Source organism: Octopus sinensis, linkage group LG25, assembly GCF_006345805.1.
Source record: "Octopus sinensis linkage group LG25, ASM634580v1, whole genome shotgun sequence".
Lineage (NCBI taxonomy): Eukaryota > Metazoa > Mollusca > Cephalopoda > Octopoda > Octopodidae > Octopus > Octopus sinensis.
The window spans coordinates 3,397,421-3,408,974 of NC_043021.1; the positions used below are offsets into that span (position 1 = coordinate 3,397,421).

Here is an 11,554-nt window from a genome sequence, read left to right on the forward strand (position 1 = left end):
AATCTGGTATTATATCATTTGTCCTTCTCTACTGAAATTTTTGGGCAAATGATAGAAAGGTTAAAAAAAAAAAAAAATCAAAACTTTTAATTTACAATTGGATTCCCATAAAAATTTATTCATTTTTTAAAGATGTTGTTGTTGTGTTATTATTTAAGTTGTAAAATACTTGAGTGGGTGAGGAGTTGTTGTTTTTGTATTTTGAGGCAGCGATTGGTGGCTCGGAATATATCTTCCAAAATCACCAAGGCAGCCAATAAACAACTAATGATCAAGAAAAAAAAAAAAAAAAGACCCAGAATGACTTATGTCTGTCACAGAAGAGAGTGTCAGCAAATGAAGGGAGTGGGGTATGATGAAGGAGATAAAGATAGACAACACGAGAGGTAAAAACATACAAGAGGTAGAGCACCCGCCTCAATGGCCCCCTAAGATGGATATTGCCAAACATCTGTTGATATCTGCTCAGTCTGAATCACTTTGTTCACCCGCTTTAATTTAAAATTACGACACAGACTCAGTATTTGAATCTTCAGTTCATATTTGTCCGACTCATTTTTTATCTGCCTCAACTCTTCCCCTACAATTTTGCCAAACATTTCATCGACGTCGACCTGGACAGACGATGGCGTGGGATCTTTGAACTCATTAAATATATCGTCGCACGTGTTGAGAACTTGTACGCTACGAGTTTCAATGTGGTTGGCTGACTTGGACTTTTTGGGTTTGTCACTGTTCGTCGGTGACAGCGACCGCTTAATGAAGAGTGTGTGTGGCATTAACGAAAAGTCATCAATGTTTGGGTTCGGTTGTGCTTCATGCGTAAGACGTGGTGAGTCCTGACTCACATTGGAAGCATCTCCATTCCAACAGTCAGAATCTCTGTTTTGGAGGTAGCTGTGTTCATCAGGCCAGCTGGTGACAGATTCATCCATTTCTCCTTGGTCCAAAGGATTCACAACATGTGCCGGAATATTCGCCTGGAATGTTAAAAACAAGAGAATATAAGAGTCAGTAAGGTGAAGACTGGGGAGGAGAAAAATGACAAAACTCAGACCTTTGTCACAGGCAATGCCTTGTCATCTTCGGCTTCATCATTTAACCCTTTAGCATTCAGAAACCTGGACGTTATCAAAGAAGCTTGGGAGGCGGTTGGATGGAACCTACACTCGCCTCCTTATGAGAGCTCAAAATCTCTCGTGGAGGCGCCATCCAACCAAAATGCAAATATATGGGAAACTACCACCTGTGTCATCTCTTGTGAAAGGTAGGAGAGTCCAGTTTGCTGGACATTGTTGTAGAGCTGAAAACGAGGTAATTTCTACTCTTCTCCTCTGGAAGCCATCTACTCGCAATACCAGAGGGCGTACACTCTCCTACCCTGATGTAATCTCCAGGGATACAGGCATCCAGCAACAGGACCTCCGTAATGCTATGATGGACCGTGAAGTCTGGCGTAACATAGTAAATTCCATTGTCTCGACCACGGTCGAACAATAATGATGATTAGCATTCAGATTATTCTGTCAAAGGTAACACTTTTTCATTCAAACTGTTTTTAATTAATCCTGCATTATTTTGCAGCTTTGAAATTTTGATGACGTGACTGCATATTTTATAATGGCATTGAAGGGTAGGTATGATAGACTTGATCTGGATGGTTAGAACATAAAACATGAAGCATATTTGGGCCGGACATAGCCAGTTTAAATGCTAAAGGGTTAATGTTTATTTTTCCATGTTTGTATGGGTCAGACAAAATTTGTTGAAACAGATTTTTTTTTTTGAAGTTGGATGCCTGGCCTCTTGCCAACAGTTACTTGTTTCCATGCAAGGGGATATTTCATTGTGTGTGTGGTGTCTGTGAATGTTTATATTGCGGATTGTACATGAAAAAAGCACTGAGCTATATAGACAACCTTGTTTGTCAACAAAATCGTCCACTAACTCTGCCTTTTCAAATATTAGTGGAATGAAAATCCCTTACTAGGTGCAGGAGTGGCTGTGTGGTAAGTAGCTTGCTAACCAACCACATGGTTCAGGGTTCAGTCCCACTGCGTGGCACCTTGGGCAAGTGTCTTCTACTATAGCCCCGGGCCAACCAATGCCTTGTGAGTGGATTTGGTAGACGGAAAACTGAAAGAAGCCCGTCGTATATATGTATATATATATGTGTGTGTGTGTTTGTGTGTCTGTGTTTGTCCCCCTAGCATTGCTTGACAACCGATGCTGGCGTGTTTATGTCCCTGTCACTTAGCGGTTCGGCAAAAGAGACCGATAGAATAAGTACTGGGCTTACAAAGAATAAGTCCCGGGGGTCGATTTGCTCGGGCCACAGTCAAATGACTGAAACAAGTAAAAGAGTAAAAAGAGTAAGAGTACTTGAAAATCATACCAGGGCATCCAGCAGTAAAAACAATACTTCAATAACATGTATTTCTTCTAAGCCATGTTATTAGCACAGAGGAGTAGATGTAAAGCAAATAAACAAAATAACTGAACTTGACCTCAGCCCTGCTTCCTGGTTCTCCTTCAGTTACAATAATGAGTATTCCAGTTGATTCAATTAATGGAATAGCCTGCTCGTGAAATTAACGTGCAAGTGGCAGAGCACTCCACAGACACACGTACCCTTAAAGGGCAGTTCTCAAGGAGATTCAGCATACATATTGAATGTGACAAGGCTGACCCTTTGAAATACAGGTACTACTCATTTTTGCCAGCTGAGTGGACTGGAGTAACATGAAATAAAGTGTCTTGCTCAAGGACACAACGCGCCACCAGGAATCGAACTGACAACCTTATGATCGAATACCGTAATCATTAAGCCACGTGCCTCCAGTATCTTACAGTTAATAGAAAAATCACAACAGCAAAGTGGAAAAGCCTAACAATAGTTGTTATGATAAAAGTGCATCCAATGCATTTTGTGAAGTGGTGGATAAATGAAGGGAGACACCATAGAGTTGAGAGTACTTTTTGGCAGGGATACAATAGCCTCTCCAGCACTGGTGCTATGGAAAGAATATTTGCCCAGTACGCTCTACAATGGCTAATGAACGTACAGAGAATGTAGGGTTCAGGAGTATGCTTTGGTGTTTTCTTGTCAAGAACACTAACACCTCTCTAGTGCCGATGTGTGATGACAAAATGCACCCTGTACACTCTGTAGAGTGGTTGACATTAGTAAAAGGCATCCAGCCATAGAATGTAGCAACCATGCCAAATGAAAATAGACAAAAGAGGCATGGTCCCAGGTCACACGTAGGAGGGCAGCAACCCAAACAAGGACTCAGACTTTGATGACCTTTTCAACACATGCCAGCATGGTAAATGGATGTAAGATGATGAGTGATGTATACAAGCATACAGGGAGTTCAGGCTAAATATGATTATTTTTTTTCTTTTTCTCCTTTTTTCAGGAACAACTTGATATATTGGTGAACAGTCGACAGCATTGGAGAGCATAAAGATTTAAGTTGTAGTTGAGAAAAAGTTAACTGACATGGTGGACTGGAAACCATCTAAATATTAGAAAAGAGGTACCTATGTCATGATGATTGATGCTGGGTATTAAAATGCCAACATCATGACTGCTGCTCAGTACTCTGTGAACACCATACATAGATACATACACACACACATTCACAGATATGCAAGCATGGAAAAGCAGATGCTAAATGATGGTATATACTCAAAGAGTCCAGAAGCTGACTACCCGCATGGTTCTTGGTCTCAAGCATTTGTCTTATGAAGAAAGGCTGAAGACACTCGACCTTTATTCTCTAGAAAAACGACGACACTGTAGTGATCTCATTCTTGCTCACATCATAAGCGGAAAGTGTAACCTCTCGAAAGAGCTGTTCTTCACTCCTGCTCCAGAGTGTCGGCTGCGGGGTCACTCTGAAAAGATCTATCTGCGACGATTTCATCTCAATCGAAGGAGAGGGGCTTTCTCCGTCCGGGGTGCGGATCCGTGGAATAAGCTGCCGGACGAGATAGTGAAGATGCCGACGACTGCTCGGTTCAAAGTCTCCCTTGACCACAAATAGCCCGAACTCTTTGCATGAACACCACCTTGTACATAACTCCATGTCCCCCTACATGGCCTTGTTTTTGAGCCAAAAAATTAACTTAACTTAACTAACTTATGTGTACATACACCCAAACTCACACACACATGACAATGAGAGAGATACTATTTATTATCCTAGACCTAAAAGAACAGAACATAACAAAACAGGGTAACACTAACCATTTTAATCCTTGGGTGCCTTGGGTGGTAGGTACCTTGTAGAAAGTCATTTAAAGGCTTAAATAACCACCAAGTTGGGGTGTAGATTTCATCGACACTGGCACCACTTCGGATACTCTCTTGGATTTTTCTTGTCTCCCGAGCATAGTTTGATTTCAGGGTATTCCACCGTTTTTGGACTAACTCACCTGGAAGTTGAGAGAAAAAGAAAACAAATATCCAAATAGTGAATTTTGAAAATAGAAGCAATACAACAACACTAATAGATACTGACATGAAACTTTAAATATTTCCAAATGGGTTTGACATTTCATGGTACAATGACATTGTATATACAGAGCTGTTACTGGGAGGGGTAGAGTGGTAGACATATTCTGTTAATTTAGTAAAGTTTTTTTCTCTTTTGAGGGATCTATGTGGCTACCTACCTCTAATAAGGGAGAGAAAAGGGAAAAAGATGAATAGAAACTGCAAGAGATAGATAATGGCAATGAAGAGCCCAGGTGACCCCACAAGGTGCAAAGTGAGTAAAAGTTGGTGGGTGGGCAGTTTGCAAGACTGTATGGGAAAAAGAATGATGGGGAAGCAAACTGCCAAAATGGGTAGGGTTGAAGAGGGGATGAGCAAAGGACCATGGGCTGGAGGAAGACAGATGGATGCAAAAGAGAGTAAGGAAGAGCAGCAGGAGTAGTAAAGGTGATACAGTTGCCAAGGAAGAAGACAAGGAGAGAGAGAGGGATGGCATGATTGGGTAGTCTGAAAGAACTGAGGTGGGAGGGAAGAAGAAGCAGGCACAATGCATGAAAGGAGAGTGCGAGTTACTGTAACATGGGTGGCAAGTACAAAACAACACTTCCAGAACTCAGTTTTGCTGAGGAGGACAAGTCCTTTTGAAAATCTCACATCACCAGAAATCCTAGTCATTTGTCATCCATTCCAATCAATATCCTCATCACTTAACATCTGCCTTCCATGCTGGCATGGGTGGGACGGTTTGACAAGAGCTGGCCAGGCACAAGCCTGCACCAGACTTTTGTAACTTTTGGCAGGATTTTTACAGCTGGATGCCCTTCCTAACTGAAACCACTCAGCAGAGTGAACTTAGGGCTCTTTACATGGCACAAGCACAGGCGAGGTCAGTTTTGGCAAGGTTTTTACAGCAGGGCGCCCTTCTAAATGCCACCCACTTTACAGTGAGGACTGGGTGCTTTTAAGTGGCACCTGCACTGACAGGGTCCCCAAGCACTTGCAAGACAACAAATAAAAAAAAAACTACATAGATGTAGAATCAAAGAAAACCTAATTCATACTAAGAAACTTTTGAAGATAAAGAATTAAAGCGTAACAAGTGCCAGATCACACATTTATTTAACTGTTCAAAGTGCCTGAACACAAATATCTACGGCAGCCCTTACATCGAGTGAATACAGTTGTCATGCATGAACAAACCTCCAGAAAGACCGCAAAGGGAGGAGGTGATCCACACCAAAGAATGGATAGGGAGGAAAATGGTAGATAACATGAGGTTAGTTGACAACCGAGAAAGAAGAATGTTGGTTGTTACTGGCCGTGCACCCACGATCTAACGCAGACCAAGATATGGATTAATGAAACTGAAATCCTTAAATAACAATCATCATCATCATCATCATCGTTTAACGTCCGTTCTCCATGCTAGCATGGGTTGGACGGTTCGACCGGGGATCTCGGAAGCCAGGAGGCTGCCCCAGGCTCCGGTCTTATCTGGCAGTGTTTCTACAGCTGGATGCCCTTCCTAACGCCAACCACTCCGTGAGTGTAGTGGGTGCTTTTTACGTGCCACCTGCACAGGTGCCAGGCGAGGCTGGCAACGGCCACGGTCGGATTGGTGTATTTTATGTGCCACCGGCACGGAAGCCAGTCGAGGCGGCGCTGAAATGAAATACTCCTTTTTTTTGTTTACTCTTTTTTTTTATTTGTTTCAGTCATTTGACTGCGGCCATGCTGGAGCACCACCTTTAATCGAGCACCTCCACCCCGGGACTTATTCTTTGTAAGCCCAGTACTTATTCTATCGGTCTCTTTTGCCAAACCGCTAATTGACGGGGACATAAACACACCAGCATTGGTTGTCAAGCAATGCTAGAGGGACAAACACAGACAAACAAACATGCACACACACACACATATATATATATATATATATATATATATACACATATATACGACGGGCTTCTTTCAGTTTCCGTCTACCAAATCCACTCACAAGGCATTGGTCGGCCCGGGGCTATAGTAGAAGACACTTGCCCAAGATGCCATGTGGTTGGTAAACAAGCTACTTACCACACAGCCACTCCTGCACCTATGATTTTGATTTTGATTTTTCCAGTTTCAGCTCATGAGCTGTGGCCATGCTGGGGCACCTATGTTATTTTTTTTTTATTAATTTTTGAAGATTAACTGATCAACACAGCTAGTGGATAATTCTACCAAATGCATCGTATTTGAAGGCATCCCCCCTTCCAACCACATTAACACGTTTTGTTGACTTTGTTTACCCGACACGAATGAGGCTGCTGATTCAAACGGAATGAAACACAAGAAAAAAGTTGCTCAAATATCACAAGAAGTTAAAAGTAATATTTCTTGTGTGCAAATTAGCTTCACTGACACTTTAACGAAAATATACACATGGTTCCGGGTTCAGTCCCACTGCGTGGCATCTTGGGCAAGTGTCTTCTACTATAGCCCCGGGCCGACCAATGCCTTGTGAGTGGATTTGGTAGACGGAAACTGAAAGAAGCCTGTCGTATATATGTATATATATATATATTTGTGTGTGTGTATATGTTTGTATGTCTGTGTTTGTTCCCCTAGCATTGCTTGACAACCGATGCTGGTGTGTTTACGTCCCCGTTACCTAGCGGTTCGGCGAAAAGAGTCCGATAGAATAAGTACTGGGCTTACAAAAAGAATAAGTCCCGGGGTCGAGTTGCTCGACTAAAGGCGGTGCTCCAGCATGGCCGCAGTCAAATGACTGAAACAAGTAAAAGAGCACCACATAAATGCTACTGTTTCGTACCTTATATATACGCTGACAGACAAAACAAAGCATGTTATTAACCACCACCCACCACCCTCGCTTAATATAAACAAGCTAATGAATGTGCAAACGATGTCTCAACATCGATTCCTCTCTTACCTCGCATTCAATTCCGTCTCGAAAAGACATGATAACGAATCGATATATGATGGATATAAAAGTGATATGAAGTAGCTAGGCCAGTAGAGCACCGGATCGAATACATTAGTGCTCTGATTTTTGTCCTTTTAGAAAAACTGCCGCAGTCGATCAGGTATCCTCCCGAACTAAGGGATTCGAAAAAAACAAACACAGGGAAACGAAGTGGAGTCATTTGTGTGCCGACTAAATTCTTCCCATACAAATATTGGCCTAGCGATTGATTGATTGATTTGGTATACAATGGCGAGTGCATGGCAGGAGAATCTGCTAGACAAGGCCAAGTCAAACCAACCCTTGCAGCCAGGTTTCGATTCCTAGTGGCAATAACTTAAAACTTATTTGCGATGCTTTTATCCTTAGAAAAGCAGAAGTCATAATAACGCACTCTTTCTCCTAATTCTGCAACTCGGGGAAATGTAAGGATGAAGATCCGGGAATAAGCAACTCACAGCTTTGTTTCGATTCCACATTGGACTCCCACCAACACCGATTTTGTTTCTTTATTATTAAAAAAAAGGGGGGGAGGGGTATATTTTTGCAATGAAATTTTGAACAAATGTTTCAGATGGTGCAGATTCCGATTATATCGGTATTTATTAGGAAACAAAATTTTTTTTCGTGTGTGAAGAGAAGGGGTTTCGGAAAATTCACACACGAGTCAGTTTTGTTTACCCCCAAAGCTTTCAAAAAAAATTTGTAATTTCAATGAAAATTTCAACAACTATCTTCCACGAAAAACAAAACTGAAGGAACCGTACAGATGCATTCTAACATAATCGTATTTATCTACAAAATGAAACTTGAAATTTCGGAAATTGTGACAGTATGTATGTGTGTGTGCGTGTTCGGCATTTCTTTTTTTTTTTAATATTAAATTCCGATACAATCGTAATTTACAAACTCTGAAAGGTATTTGTAGAAAATTCCATAAAATCGAATCCATTTTCCTGAAAGTTATAGGGAAACAAAGCCGACTCGTATGAATTTTCGGAAACTCCTCTCCCAACCCGCTAAAAAAAATTTTTTGCACGACAGATTCCGATATAATCGGAACTTACATCATCCGAAGTGTATTTGGAGAAAATTTTCATTTAAAAATACTCATTTTTTAAAAGAAGTTATGAGGAAACAAAGTCGGGGGTGGCACACTTGTGTAGCTATGCCCCCAGATTGTATCATACTGCAGCGATCATTTCGCTTTGGCTCACTCGTGCATTCCGAGAAAAGGCTTGGACATCATTTTAATCTGATCGCATTTATTCTCCCAAACAAATTCGAGGTTTTTTTTGTGTCTCCGAAAGGAATCGATTTGCATTCATCGTTTTTGCAGATGCGAATAAACAACACTTACCAGTCCATCCAGTCCCCATTTGGCTAGCGATTTCCTTCAGAGCCATGGCTCTCACTGACCGCAGATTATAGTTTTCATGACGGGGATTCCATAAAAATTCGTGTTCCCGATACAGTTTAATGAAATATTCAATTTGACGAGGAGTCATCTCTAAGTCTACTCTCTCTTTCGCGGCCATTATTTCCCCGCCCGCTGCAGTAAATACTAAGCATATCTCTTATTGGTTAATAAATTAAATTTCTATGAAATGATTTTGTAAAAGAAAAAATTCAACAAACATAACTATCGAAATTATACTACATTAATTGTTTTATTAAACAAAAACCACTATATATTTATTTCTGCATCTGTCTCCTGCAAGATAACAGTCGTTAAACACACATACACACACATACATATATATAAACCCGTTGCTCCGTAACTATACACCTGTCTGCTACAGAAAATAAATATGAACCGTCCGTTTTGGATGACTAATATATACTACAGAAACATTTCTTTAAAACAATAAAAAATATGGGAATAAGTAATCAAGATTTTAGATATGCTGTTTTCATCTGCCATTGTTAGTATGGTCTCCGGTCAGCCTTGTGACAAAAGACACATCCTGCTATGACAATATCATCTGTTATTGAAACAGTGTATATCAAAAACTACTTCATTCAATGTGTTTCCTTTCTCCAAGAGAGACTGAAGTTTGCTCTGTGAGAAGAAAGAGAGAGAGAGTGTGTGAGTGGTGGGGAAAGAGAGAAAGAAAGAGAGAGAGCGACTACCGGGAGATTCCATTGTTTTCTCAATTTTCATTTGTGACTGACTTATAAGAATACTCGTGGCTGTATGGAAAGAAGTTTGCTTCCTAACAACATGGTTTCGGGTTCAGTCCCACTGTACAGCATTTTCGGCAAGCGTCTTCTACTATAAGTCTCAGGCTGACAAAAGACTGAAGAGAAGGTTTCGTAGATGGAATCTGAAAAGAAGGCCGTTGCACGTTATCACGGCTTGGAAACCGGTGTTGGTTTGTTTACTAGCGGTTCGGCAAAAATTACCGATAGAATAAGTAACAGCTTTAAAAATAAGTACAGAGGTCGAATTCCTTCGGGGCGGTGCCCAAGCATGGCTGCAATTCAATGCTTGAAACAAGTAAAAGAGAAAACGCATCGTCTAGAATTCAAAAACAATAATTTCTGCTAAGCTTTACTACTAGAAAAATCCATTTTGTTTTCGCCAAAGTTCTTAAATTTGTTTGTTATTATTGTTTTGTCCCAAACGCTGCAGCTGGTCCAAGACTGTAGTCACGAAAACTTCAATCTAACACCCATTTTTCTTTTTCTTTTTTAAACTCGTATGACACCTTGGGCAAGTGTCTCCTACTATAGCCTCGGGCTGACCAAAGCCTTGTAATTGGATTTGGTTGACAGAAACTGAAAGAAGCCCGTCATATATATATACAATTCATAAATAAGGGCAAACGAAAAAATTTCTAATGCCAAATATGCCGAAAAATTGGACATATTGTCCATTAACCTTTTATTTTTTTTCACAATACGCACGCTACTCGAAAAAAGGTCGACAGAAATTTCTAAAAAATTCCATTATTACCATATCGGACCGATTTCAGGGTTAGTTCATAACAGCCCTCCCTTCGTCAGTGATACATGTGGCAAAAGAGATAAATGAGATACTTACATTTAAATTTAACATTTAATGGTATTTTTTAATATGCTGGCCATTGATAAAATTTTTTCCGAAAAGAATTTTTTTCGAAAAAAATTTTATCCTACATTAGATATATATATATATATATTTATATATATATATATATATATTATCCGAATTTTATAATATTAAGTATCCATCACGATTAGTCTTACCAATTGGTTTCGTGTAAAAAAATACAATGTAGTATGAGGTAACAATCCAATTATATAACTCTACGCTCATCAGAGATAGCCGATATCGAAGAGAATAAGGCGACTGCTTTCTGTTGTTGGAGGTGGATTAGTACAACCGGTCAGCAGCTGCTATGAAAAAGTGGTGAAATGAAAAGGGGTCCATGGGATGAAGCTGGCAAGTTATCTTGAAGTGGGAAAGTGTGTATTATTAATGTAGTGTCCCTGCGGGGAAGGGGTGTGCGGGTTATATATAATGGACTCTCCAGTCGAAGACGACGCATGAGCAAAAGCAAAAGCTGAACGACTTGCACAAACGATTTGTTTATAGTGATCAAATGTTTGTGCCGTACATTACCTCACTCCTTTTATCAAATCGTCGTTACCTGAACAAGCGCACGAGTGTACAACACGTCAGGTGTCGAAGTGATCGCAGAACGACGCGAGATGAAGCGTTTTGCTCAAGAACACAATGCACAACCCGGTCTAGGAATTGAAACCACGACTTGCAATCACGAGCGCAACACCTTACCCACTAGACCATGCACCCACTCACCCACCCCAACACACACACGCAGGCACACGATGGGCTTCTATTAGTTTCCACCTACCAAATCCATTTATAACGTATCATGCAGCGTGACTGAACCTGGAACCATTGGTCGAGAAGCAAACTTTTTACCACGCAACCACGCCTTGCGCCAATACAAATAATTTAAATTGCATTCAGATTGCAAAGCCTACTATGATGGCCCACTTGGATGGTGAACTTAGAACGTCACCCTGTTTAAATAATAATATAATAATAATAATTGTGTACAGTGCTCAGGTGTAGT

At 40.6% G+C, this 11,554-nt stretch overlaps 1 protein-coding gene across 1 annotated transcript; it reads right to left on the reverse strand.

Moving 5' to 3' along the window:
- Positions 1 to 90: 90 nt before the first annotated feature.
- Positions 91 to 9,035, reverse strand: LOC115224357. Its single transcript, XM_029795233.2, has 3 exons — positions 8,830 to 9,035; positions 4,256 to 4,443; positions 91 to 980 (listed from the first exon to the last, which is right to left on the reverse strand). Exons 1-3 carry the CDS (start codon positions 9,005 to 9,007, stop codon positions 429 to 431), a joined length of 918 nt encoding a protein of 305 aa, XP_029651093.1. The 5' UTR covers positions 9,008 to 9,035; the 3' UTR covers positions 91 to 428.
- Positions 9,036 to 11,554: the final 2,519 nt, after the last annotated feature.

Bases quoted from the DNA above. Each gene is read 5' to 3' on its own strand.
- LOC115224357 (XM_029795233.2), bottom strand. From the start codon at position 9,007: ATGGCCGCGAAAGAGAGAGTAGACTTAGAGATGACTCCTCGTCAAATT. The intron at 4,444-8,829 runs GTAAGTGTTGTT...CTCAACTTCCAG, and splicing joins AATGGGGACTGGATGGACTG to GTGAGTTAGTCCAAAAACGG. The intron at 981-4,255 runs GTTAGTGTTACC...TTAACATTCCAG, and splicing joins GGCACCCAAGGATTAAAATG to GCGAATATTCCGGCACATGT.